The sequence below is a fragment of the Erpetoichthys calabaricus genome, chromosome 11 (assembly GCF_900747795.2).
Source record: "Erpetoichthys calabaricus chromosome 11, fErpCal1.3, whole genome shotgun sequence".
Lineage (NCBI taxonomy): Eukaryota > Metazoa > Chordata > Cladistia > Polypteriformes > Polypteridae > Erpetoichthys > Erpetoichthys calabaricus.
In genome coordinates, this window is record NC_041404.2 from 23,678,552 (window position 1) to 23,691,164 (window position 12,613).

Consider the following 12,613-nt stretch of genomic DNA (forward strand, 5'->3'; position numbering starts at 1 on the left):
ATTCTGAGAATCCACTAAAAGTTCCAACCATTTTGTAATTTTGTGTGTGTGTTTTTTAAAAATTTTTTTTTTATACATCATACTGTTTTGTTTGTATTAGTGCTGTCAGATTGTTGGGTTGAATTTCAGTAGTTGAATGCAATTTGAATTTATTAAAAAAAGAAAAGAAAAAGTGAAGGCAAAAACTGGCAAATAAAGCTAGAAGAACACACGTGACACACAGTATTTTTTTTACAAATCTCTTCCAAGACCAGCTTTTGATTTTTTTTAAGTGGTTATGTGGTATTGGCATTAATGAAACAGTCAGTCTTCTGCTTCTTAAAAATGCACCCCTTCAAACACTACCCTACTACGTTCCTTCTGATTTGTAATTATAGGTAAAAGGCGGCATGGGTCCATAATTTTAAAATATCTCTTTTGCACGCTAACATGTTTTCCAGTTTCTGTATTTTTGGACCTATGGCACCTACTTTGTTGCAGTTGTCTGCTAAATATCATTTCAGTGGCAGATGTTGACTCGTGGCCTTTTTTTTTTTTTTTTAAGGACCATGGTAAATGACTAATATACTCATATACACTGCCAGTCCAATGTTTCCCAGAATCATTGTTGCAGATGACACTGGCATTTGGTGTGTATTTAATGAAGGAGCCAACTGACGACCTGTATGGCGTTTGTTTCTCACACTACAGAATCTGATGTCCTTATCCTCTTATCCAGTTGTGCATCTGGGTCTTCTTCTGTCCTGGTCAGATCCAGTTTGCCCTTTTCTCCAAAGACAGTATCAGACACCTTTGCATGAAATCTCCAGTTACTTGGCAATCTGTCACACAGAATAAACTTCATTGTGAAAAATAAACAAAACAAAAAAAAAACAATAGACTGATATGTGTCTTGAGAAAGTTGTTTCATTTTGCCAATTTGTGAACCAGAACTGAACTTTAAGAATGCCAGAACCTTGCAACCCAAGTGAACAGAATGCCAGGTTTCAGCGGTGCTAATCAAACTAGAAAGGTTTCTCTAATAACAAAAAATTACTAATTAAGTAAGAAGCCATTAGGACACTGAGGGAATGGCTGCTAAAAATGGGGCCTTGCAGTCATATGTGAATAATTTAAAAATCTGTCATTTCAAGCAGTAGTAGCCATTAGCAACACTAGGAATGTCTTGGCTTTGTTTTAAATCAATATAATGATACATTGGTAATCAAAGAATCAGTTTATCTGTAAAACATGACCATGTTTTGACTGATAGTGTATGTCTAGTTTGACTTTTATGATTTTAATGGCTTACAATTGTAGTTTTTAAGGCACATTTCAGCATCAGCAGTGCTCATCTTAGCTACCACAGCCAATGCTCATTTTCAAACTATTTTTGCTGTAGGTTTCTGTGTTAAAGGAGCATTTACTACTGTTTACCATGTAATTACCTGCTGGGGTGGCACATTTTGCATTCATCAACGATTTTTGTCACCTCTGTTAGATCTATGCAACAGAAGAAAAGTATAAAGCACATTTAAAAGTTCAAATTAGTTTATAACCACACATTATTCCTTGACTGTCTGCATCTACTTGTGGCATTGAAGTGACATAATGCACTTCAAAGTATTAAGTCAGGTTTCACTCTCTGTATCAACTGATCAGTGACTACATTGTTTTTCTAACTGTTAACTCTCATCTACCCATAAAAATTAACTTTAGCCTAATTTGCTGTACTTATAATACAATGCATTGTGGGCAGTTGGAGTCACTCTCGAGCTACTCGTAAACCTGAAATTTTGCTATGAAGACTAAAGAAATACAAAGAAGGTATGTTTATAATAAAAACACACAAGGCAGAGATAAACATAAAGAGTGACACAGAGTACAAAATAAAGGAAAACAGATAAATTGCTGCCACCTCAGATTTATCTAAACAGGATTTTCCCCCCGCTATTGTTTAACACTAGAATTACCAGAGTCTACGAATAAACTCGTAGATCCGGCCCACCTTAAAACCGTTCGCACCTCTCTTTTGTCTTCTAAATGTGCTGATTAAGACGAGCAGCAAAAAGCCGGCTATTCCATCCCCCACCATCGCAAAATGTTCACTAAGTTTTCCCAGCTCATGCCTTGTTTGATTATCTAGGAGTGACTGATTTGGACTTCAGGCTTCATAAATTATATAGTTTATGCCTACATTTTGTCATTTACTACTAGAATATGAAAAATGTTTGTTTTAAAAATGTGTTTACACAGATTACTGTAGAAACGGAACACACATGAAATGTGTGTGTTCCAAATAACGATCTATTAGTTCCACTCTAAAACTCCACTTCACTCCCAGATAATCCATCAAGGCATGAGCTGGGAGAGGTTTGTGCACGTTCTAAGTCGGTGGGGGGATGGAATAGTTGGCTGTTTGCAGCTTGTCTTTATCTGCACATTTAGAAGACAAAAGACGATGGAGGAGAGGTGCGAACGGATTTAAGAAGCGATTTAAGGTGGGACGGATCTACGAGTTTTTTTTGTAGGCTCTGGTAATTCTAGTGTTAATTTATCGTGGTGGCCCACTGTGGCATGCAATGCTGGTCCCTACCTAGAATCCATTTACAGCATTTAATGTATACTGAATAATTACACTATACTAGATAATGAGTAGATGCTCACTAATCTTTGATATTTAGTACATTAAGTTCTTTTATTTGTGAAACATGTAAAGACTGACAATGCTTCATTTTATGTACAGTAAAAGTCAGACTGACAGATGTATTATATATTCTGGCCTCATGCAGCATAGAGAGGCATAGCTGGAAGCAAAATAAAATGAATTAATGACTGCATTTAATGTGTTTAAGCCATCATGAGTGGCTTTGCTTGTTTTTTGTTATGTGCATTACTTGTAGGCAGTGTGAAATTTGCCTGTCTCCTCTCTTACTTATGTGTGCCTGTGAAATTCACCATTGTGGAGGGGTACATTTTGAAGTGGCAACTTGGCAGGTCTGTTTTATTAAAATGAGCATACTAATAGTATCACTGCTAGTTAAATATCTTATAATATCTTATGTAACAATCTGAATAATTACTGTACATTTGAATATATGTAAACCTAAACTTATTTTTAAAATAAACTTTCCAATCTGAGTTAGTAGCTAATTTGTCAGCCCTATTACATGTAAATATTTACAATATATATTAAAGTACAGTATTAAAGTAAAATTATATTTTTAAAGGTGAAGATGACTGCATGCTTAAGTTACAGCACAGGTGTATACAAATGTTATTACAATTGTGACAAAGTCACACTCCCTTGGTATGTGGTGTGAGAAATCCTTATTGGCTGAAAGAATATACCAAAGTGTACTATCACACATGAAAGTTACTCTGAAGAGTTAAGTGCAAGAAAAAAATGAGCTTCAAATGCCCTACAGTATTACAGACAGTATGATGGTGCAATAGTAGTGTTTCTGCTGCTCAATAAGGAAACTAGGGTTCACTTCTCCAGGTAGTATGGTTTCATCCCACAGTCCAAAGACATGCAGGTTAAGTGATTGGGCTTTGTGAAACTGACGTGTGTGTTTGCGTGTGTGTACACATGTACGTACTCATGTGTTGTTATAATGGATTGGCACTTTGTCTGGGTGTTGTCCTGCCTTGCACCTCATGACTGCTGGTACTCAGCTGTAAATTAAACAGTTCCTTGATATTTTTCTATAAATGATTTACATTAGAAGGTTAAAGCAATTCTGAGTAATGATCAAATATCGAAATTTGGTACTGTAATGAAGTAAATCTCAAGTCAGGTGTTTGTTATCATGCAGGCAGAAGGTCAAATTATGAACAAAAGCTGTCACAACTCACCAGTTATTTACTAGTACCCCCCCTCCCCTTTTAACTTACCAAGGCAGGGACACATACAGTGGTGTGAAAAACTATTTGCCCCCTTCCTGATTTCTTATTCTTTTGCATGTTTGTCACACAAAATGTTTCTGATCATCAAACACATTTAACCATTAGTCAAATATAACACAAGTAAACACAAAATGCAGTTTTTAAATGATGGTTTTTATTATTTAGGGAGAAAAAAAATCCAAACCTACATGGCCCTGTGTGAAAAAGTAATTGCCCCCTTGTTAAAAAATAACCTAACTGTGGTGTATCACACCTGAGTTCAATTTCCGTAGCCACCCCCAGGCCTGATTACTGCCACACCTGTTTCAATCAAGAAATCACTTAAATAGGAGCTGCCTGACACAGAGAAGTAGACCAAAAGCACCTCAAAAGCTAGACATCATGCCAAGATCCAAAGAAATTCAGGAACAAATGAGAACAGAAGTAATTGAGATCTATCAGTCTGGTAAAGGTTATAAAGCCATTTCTAAAGCTTTGGGACTCCAGCGAACCACAGTGAGAGCCATTATCCACAAATGGCAAAAACATGGAACAGTGGTGAACCTTCCCAGGAGTGGCCGGCTGACCAAAATTACCCCAAGAGTGCAGAGACGACTCATCCGAGAGGTCACAAAAGACCCCTGGACAACGTCTAAAGAACTGCAGGCCTCACTTGCCTCAATTAAGGTCAGTGTTCACGACTCCACCATAAGAAAGAGACTGGGCAAAAACGGCCTGCATGGCAGATTTCCAAGACGCAAACCACTGTTAAGCAAAAAGAACATTAGGGCTCGTCTCAATTTTGCTAAGAAACATCTCAATGATTGCCAAGACTTTTGGGAAAATACCTTGTGGACTGATGAGACAAAAGTTGAACTTTTTTTGGAAGGCAAATGTCCCGTTACATCTGGCATAAAAGGAACACAGCATTTCAGAAAAAGAACATCATGCCAACAGTAAAATATGGTGGTGGTAGTGTGATGGTCTGGGGTTGTTTTGCTGCTTCAGGACCTGGAAGGCTTGCTGTGATAGATGGAACCATGAATTCTACTGTCTACCAAAAAATCCTGACGGAGAATGTCCGGCCATCTGTTCGTCAACTCAAGCTGAAGCGATCTTGGGTGCTGCAACAGGACAATGACCCAAAACACACCAGCAAATCCACCTCTGAATGGCTGAAGAAAAACAAAATGAAGACTTTGGAGTGGCCTAGTCAAAGTCCTGACCTGAATCCAATTGAGATGCCATGGCATGACCTTAAAAAGGCGGTTCATGCTAGAAAACCCTCAAATAAAGCTGAATTACAACAATTTTGCAAAGATGAGTGGGCCAAAATTCCTCCAGAGCGCTGTAAAAGACTCATTGCAAGTTATCACAAACGCTTGATTGCAGTTATTGCTGCTAAGGGTGGCCCAACCAGTTATTAGGTTCAGGGGGCAATTACTTTTTCACACAGGGCCATGTAGGTTTGGATTTTTTTTTCTCCCTAAATAATAAAAACCACCATTTACAAACTGCATTTTGTGTTTACTTGTGTTATATTTGACTAATGGTTAAATGTGTTTGATGATCAGAAACATTTTGTGTGACAAACATGCAAAAGAATAAGAAATCAGGAAGGGGGCAAATAGTTTTTCACACCACTGTATAAACTAATTAGCAATCTCAGAAAAGTTGCCTGCTGTGAGTATTTCACTGTATTCAGTCTGTTCAAGAATTCATATTTTCCCATAGTGCTTGTCATTGAACAGCAAATAAACAAACTAAGAAAAGTATGTGACTGTGCTAATAATTATGTTATACTTAGCCATTGTCTTTGTAAGCCTGATAGAATAATCTTTAAACTCAGCCCATTGTGATATACAGTATGTCTTTATTGGTCTGCTTTTAGTTTACAATGTTGGGTACTTCAATTGCCATGTTTTAGTTGTACATTGGAAGTTCTTCTTCATATTAGAGAGATTGCAATTTTTCCCAGCATAAACTATAGAAAAGTACAAAGAAAAACAATACAAACATACAACTGTATGTAAAAGTAGAGAATATATGAGTGGTATTCAGTTAAAATGCAGTGGTGTGAAAAACTATTTGCCCCCTTCCTGATTTCTTATTCTTTTGCATGTTTGTCACACAAAATGTTTCTGATCATCAAACACATTTAACCATTAGTCAAATATAACACAAGTAAACACAAAATGCAGTTTGTAAATGGTGTTTTTTATTATTTAGGGAGAAAAAAAAATCCAAACCTACATGGCCCTGTGTGAAAAAGTAATTGCCCCCTGAACCTAATAACTGGTTGGGCCACCCTTAGCAGCACTAACTGCAATCAAGCGTTTGCGATAACTTGCAATGAGTCTTTTACAGCGCTCTGGAGGAATTTTGGCCCACTCATCTTTGCAAAATTGTTGTAATTCAGCTTTATTTGAGGGTTTTCTAGCATGAACCGCCTTTTTAAGGTCATGCCATAGCATCTCAGTTGGATTCAGGTCAGGACTTTGACTAGGCCACTCCAAAGTCTTCATTTTGTTTTTCTTCAGCCATTCAGAGGTGGATTTGCTGGTGTGTTTTGGGTCATTGTCCTGTTGCAGCACCCAAGATCGCTTCAGCTTGAGTTGACGAACAGATGGCCGGACATTCTTCTTCAGGATTTTTTGGTAGACAGTAGAATTCATGGTTCCATCTATCACAGCAAGCCTTCCAGGTCCTGAAGCAGCAAAACAACCCCAGACCATCACACTACCACCACCATATTTTACTGTTGGTATGATGTTCTTTTTCTGAAATGCTGTGTTCCTTTTACGCCAGATGTAACGGGACATTTGCCTTCCAAAAAGTTCAACTTTTGACTCATCAGTCCACAAGGTATTTTCCCAAAAGTCTTGGCAATCATTGAGATGTTTCTTAGCAAAATTGAGACGAGCCCTAATGTTCTTTTTGCTTAACAGTGGTTTGCGTCTTGGAAATCTGCCATGCAGGCCGTTTTTGCCCAGTCTCTTTCTTATGGTGGAGTCGTGAACACTGACCTTAATTGAGGCAAGTGAGGCCTGCAGTTCTTTAGACGTTGTCCTGGGGTCTTTTGTGACCTCTCGGATGAGTCGTCTCTGTGCTCTTGGGGTAATTTTGGTCGGCCGGCCACTCCTGGGAAGGTTCACCACTGTTCCATGTTTTTGCCATTTGTGGATAATGGCTGTCACTGTGGTTCGCTGGAGTCCCAAAGCTTTAGAAATGGCTTTATAACCTTTACCAGACTGATAGATCTCAATTACTTCTGTTCTCATTTGTTCCTGAATTTCTTTGGATCTTACATGATGTCTAGCTTTTGAGGTGCTTTTGGTCTACTTCTTTGTGTCAGGCAGCTGCTATTTAAGTGATTTCTTGATTGAAACAGGTGTGGCAGTAATCAGGCCTGGGGGTGGCTACGGAAATTGAACTCAGGTGTGATACACCACAGTTAGGTTATTTTTTAACAAGGGGGCAATTACTTTTTCACACAGGGCCATGTAGGTTTGGATTTTTTTTCTCCCTAAATAATAAAAACCATCATTTAAAAACTGCATTTTGTGTTTACTTGTGTTATATTTGACTAATGGTTAAATGTGTTTGATGATCAGAAACATTTTGTGTGACAAACATGCAAAAGAATAAGAAATCAGGAAGGGGGCAAATAGTTTTTCACACCACTGTAGTTTACAGCCCAGGTATTAATTGACAGATATAAATATATATATATATATATATATATATATATATATATATATATATTTAAATTGTTATATTTTAGGCCATGTATAAAATAAATGCATTTTCCTTTCCATTTGAATTTACTTGCATTTACAGTATGTGATTATCAGTTTAACAGTCCTAACACTTATGACTATTGGGTATTCAAGTGTTGTAATATTTTTAATGTTTTATGGCTGATTATACTTATTTTACAAAGTTTATGGTAGATAAACCCGTCAGTAAATAAACAGTTGGAAAATGTACTTCACAGTTCTGTAGAAGAAAGTTTTAACATGTCGGATGAGAGTAGCGGCGCCAGTCTTGGAGTGATGAGAAAAAAGAAGATTGCCATTGGCGTCATATTTCTTCTGTCGCAGGATGAGGAGGAGAAATTTCATGAATTCTTCTTCTCCCACTTCCCTCTGTTTGAAAGCCACATGAACAAACTTAAAAGTGCAATTGAACAGGTAGTTATCATTTTTATTATAGTATTCTGCTTCCTTACTAAAGTTTTGAATTTGCTTAAATGCAGTTTTTAAAGATAACCTTGTAACTGGGCCATCATTTTACATCTTGTCTGTGTATCTCTGTCTCCTTTGCAGTAAGATACAGAGAGATAATGACAGGATTACTTTCACTTTGTCAGAAGGTATTATGGTAGTTTGCTTTGTTTCATTACAGACTCAAGTTTGATTTCAGACTTTTGGTAGTTTTTATAATGTGTGTAATTGCATATTCAGATTTCCTCTCATTTATTTTTATTGGGCTCATTGTAGACACTCATGTGAGTGATTCTGTTTGTGTCTACTTTGGGGATTAAGCTCCATGGCCTGGGTGAGATTGTTCCTTATTTCTTTGTACTTTAAGATTATACTTACTCCCTTCTACCCCAATTTTCTTTGAAGCTGAATGGATTTTCTTGGTGGACCCTGTAAAAAATTGATTTGGTTAGTTCAGATGATTGACAAAAGTCTTGTTTTTCTACATGTTTGTATGACATATCAGTTTGCTTTTTTCTTGAATATTTGTATTTTTCTGAAGCCTGTAGTACTGCTTTCTATATACCTGTCTACTCCCTACTAGATCTGGGCTCAACTTTACATTGTTGCTAACATGAAGGTCAATAGATGGATGTCTACAGTACATAGAGTTTCATTTTCTTTCTTATAGAAAAATGTGTTTTCCAAAATAATTAGTTAATTACTACAAGTAATTCTGATTTTCTTTTAACTGGTGTATCAAAGTCAAGTCAGCCAATGTTCTACATTCAGTGCTTTTTTTTTCATTTAATCAGAGTTATCATAGCATGAACTGTTTTTGAAAATGCTTTAACAAAAAATGGTGAGTTGGTGCGAGTTCTTTACAATTTCTCAATGCTTACATGTCTATATAGTATGTTTTTCACCCAAAAGCATCACCTTGCTGTTGTGAAGTATAATGAGCAACTGGGCCTTAACTTGGTATAGTTCGTCAGTTTCAGCAAGTTTCATCCCTAAATCTTTTTCATTACAGTTCATTTTTCATCTCCAATTGGGACGTTATTTACTTTGCAAGCATCTCATTGTTAAACTTGATATCTGGGTCAGTGATGGCTTCATTTAGCATTATTTTAATGAGGCAGTTAGGACCCAGCTCAAATATATATTGAATAGAGATAAAAGAGTAGTTGAGAACCCAAGACAAAAAAACTACTCTTGATTAAAAATGAAACAACACTCTACTGTCAAGGAACAAGAAGTGACAAAGTTTTGATTTAAATATAATACCCTGTATTGAATAAGCATCAAGTCAGAGTACCATGTGTTTTATAGCTGAGCATGGCAAAATGCTACCAACGAGAAGGACCATGTTCAGCAGATCAGTTGGTCTGTTATGTGATGCCTAGTTTAGTAATTGGGTTGTAAAGCCCACTACTTCCCTGCCTTCTACCTGCTTTCATTCTGATTAACACTTAACATTGTTAGAGAGCAGCAACTCACACCACATTTTGGAGTTGTGTAGCCTTCTTATTGGTTCTGGTTTCTTTACATCCCTTATGCCTTTCTTTTATGTACAGCATTAGATACTGTATGACCTGGCCTAAAGAATTGCTAGGCGGCCAGGTTTCTGCTGCATTCAGCAGGACCACAGTATTTCCTTTACGAGTCTCTCAATGACTTGGCAGCTCATGAATATTTATGACGCAGTGAATTTCTCTCCAGGCTGGTCATTTCGTACAGTTAGAGGGCTTAATGCCCCTGGAAGACCATTTTAAGCCACATTGGCTCATGATAGGATCTCCTTTTGTCATTGCAGGTTTATATTAGAAAAAACTAGCACAGAAAATAGCTTTTGTGTTGTTATTTTTTTGTGTGTATGTGTTTTTTTTCTCCTTTGTTGTAATCTTTCTGCCCTGGGTCATAATTTTTTTTTCTTTTCTAGAAGAATTTCGTGAAACTATTAAAAGCGATAAAACCTTGGACACCTTGTGTAACCATTCATGTGGACTGGCATCATTATTGTGAAGAAATACTACATTTCACAAGTCCTTGCACAAAGTTATTATAACTTAAAAGGCAATTTAAATATATCATACAGGTTATGTGTATGTGTTTACATTATGTACCTGTTTCAGTGGTTAAACGTTTTGCCTTACACATCCAAAAACTTGATTTCTAACCCACACATTGTTGGTGTGAAGTTTGCACATTCTCTCTGCACCTACCTGCATTTTCATTGAGCTCTGCAGTTTACTTCCACGTCTGAAATTGTACCACTATCTATGAATGGGATTGTGTGTGTAAGGGGGCCCAATTAAGAGGTTAATTTGTGCATCATGCCCTGTGCTGTGGGATAGGATTTGGCTCCAGGGGTTCCCCTAATAAACAGATTTGAGTGATTAATTCTTGCATCAGAGGGCATTCTTGTGGCCTCTTTTTATTCCTATTCCAGGTGAGATATAGATACAAGTAATAATGTGTTTTTATAAAAATAATGTCTAAGATAGATATATACAGTCTGAGAAATATCCTGTGTTAATTTTGGGTGGGGAGCTGACCAGTTGGAGGAACAGTGAAATCAATGAAGTATAGAATAAATTAGATATCGAGAATATTATCAGTAATAAAAAGAATGTTACTGTAAATAGTCAAATCACATTATCCATGAATATACAGTCTTCAAAACAAAAAAATCACACTAGCAACACATAGAAATGCCTCTCTTCATGACACATGCGCATTTAGATGGTGTCTGTCAAGGACCACTGTAGCTCTGCTCCGACTGTTTTCCCTCTGTAAGCCAACTCCCTTTAAAGTGCATCTCGATCTCACATATACCCCTGTGCACTCCTGCTGACTGTTGGGAATTGAAGTCCTCTCTCTATTACTGCCACAGGTTCATCCTGATAACTGACTTGTTTATTTAACAATATACAGCAAGCCTAATGTGACTGATGATTTCAGTTACCCATTTTACAGGTCAAGGCCCCAAAACTGATATAAACTGGGAACAAGACACCACAGGCTTAAAATTGTTCCCAAAATGAGCACTATTGGTATAATGGCATTGGCAGTCACCATTGAACTCTTCATCATCGGATGATGTCTCTGTGTGGGGTTCTAATTTGTTTGTTTCTTAAGAAAATGCTTCCCTCACTATTTTGAACCCTCTTATTTAGAAGGATGTGCTCTCCTTTCTTGCTAGTGGACTGCTGCTACTCAGACATTTAGTCTTGCCCAGCGTGATGCCCGTTCCTCATCTTATCATGTCCTGCCTGTGAAGCATATATACTGTAGATAGCTGGCCTCCAGTCCTGCCTGTAAAGAGTTTTCTGCACTCTGCTGCAATATTTTCTTGCAAACTCTGTTATGGGCACCGAGTACTTTATAGCATTGTGACATATTTTAAATGTTTTTTCAAACTTCCTGGCAATTTTGACTTTCAGGGGATTCCCAAATATTTTTCACCACACCCATAAGATGGAGTAGCAAATCAATTGCCCACCTCTCGTGCACTACAAAGTAATCCCTTACTCTTGAATTGGCACCTCCAGGTGAATGCTTGGCTTAGCTCTTTTTTCAACTTAACTCAATTTGTCTTTTTTCATAAGGCATCTCTTACCCCTGGAGTTACTTTTAACCAGTCTTCAGAATCACATTTTCAGGGGCAGTCCTTCCCTGGATATCCTTGCATCCCTCACCACTAACTAGCCTTTGTAGGACTTTTCAGGCAATTTCTTATCTTCTTGACATACAATAAACGGACAACATAGCCAAACTCTTCTTAGTTGGGGGGCTGACTTAGTAGTTCTGCCAGTAGAGACAAACCAAAGCATTTTTTCCATTCTCAGCTAAGGAGGAAAACAAGTATAAAATTTAAGTGTGCTTAATTCCATTGATAAAAACGCTTCAAGAGTACATTTGCCCAAGGCAGGAGCCAAAATTCAGAATAAGCTCCATTCAGAAATTTGTCATGAATTTTTAAGTTTAAGTAGGAATATAAGCCATACAACTGTACATGTGTGTATTTTGCAGTAAGTTGCCCTTGTATAAGGTCATGACAATGATAATAGTAACAATTATAGAGCCTGAAGTCATTTTTAAGACTTGAAATTTTCTCTGCATAGACAGTTGCTTAGAGCTTGTGTAATATGGATACAGTTTCACTTTAGTTTATGTCTTCTTTCAGAATAGGTTAGGGCATGCACTTAAATACTGATGCTGTTACATAAGTGGTAAGAAAAAAGAGGTGTAGTCTTCACATTTACGTATTGACATGGCACAGATTGACAGCACTCTCTTAATTTAGAATACTTAACAAACTAAGTCAGGACAGACATGCATAACAGTTCCTTATTGGGCAAAGGTTCTAATTGATTCCTCCCTGGAGTTCCTCTGGATACTAAGGCAGCAGGATTTGTGACAGATTATTTAGAGAGGATTATTAATGAATTGCCAGCAGTGGCCTCTATAGTAAAGATGTCATTCTGAAATGGCCTCATATATACAGTAAAAAAGCCTATGTGTTCCATGATTTTATT

At 37.2% G+C, this 12,613-nt stretch overlaps 1 protein-coding gene across 3 annotated transcripts in view; it reads left to right on the top strand.

The window, feature by feature from the left end:
• The window catches only part of fnip1 (folliculin interacting protein 1), a 168,465-nt gene that overhangs the window by 103,621 nt on the left and 52,231 nt on the right, over nucleotides 1–12,613 (top strand). For all 3 annotated transcript variants that reach the window (XM_028812810.2, XM_028812811.2, XM_051933461.1), the window contains one exon: nucleotides 7,865–8,060. In XM_028812810.2, coding sequence (XP_028668643.1) covers nucleotides 7,865–8,060 — 196 coding nt within the window. The remainder of the gene's footprint in view (nucleotides 1–7,864; nucleotides 8,061–12,613) is intronic.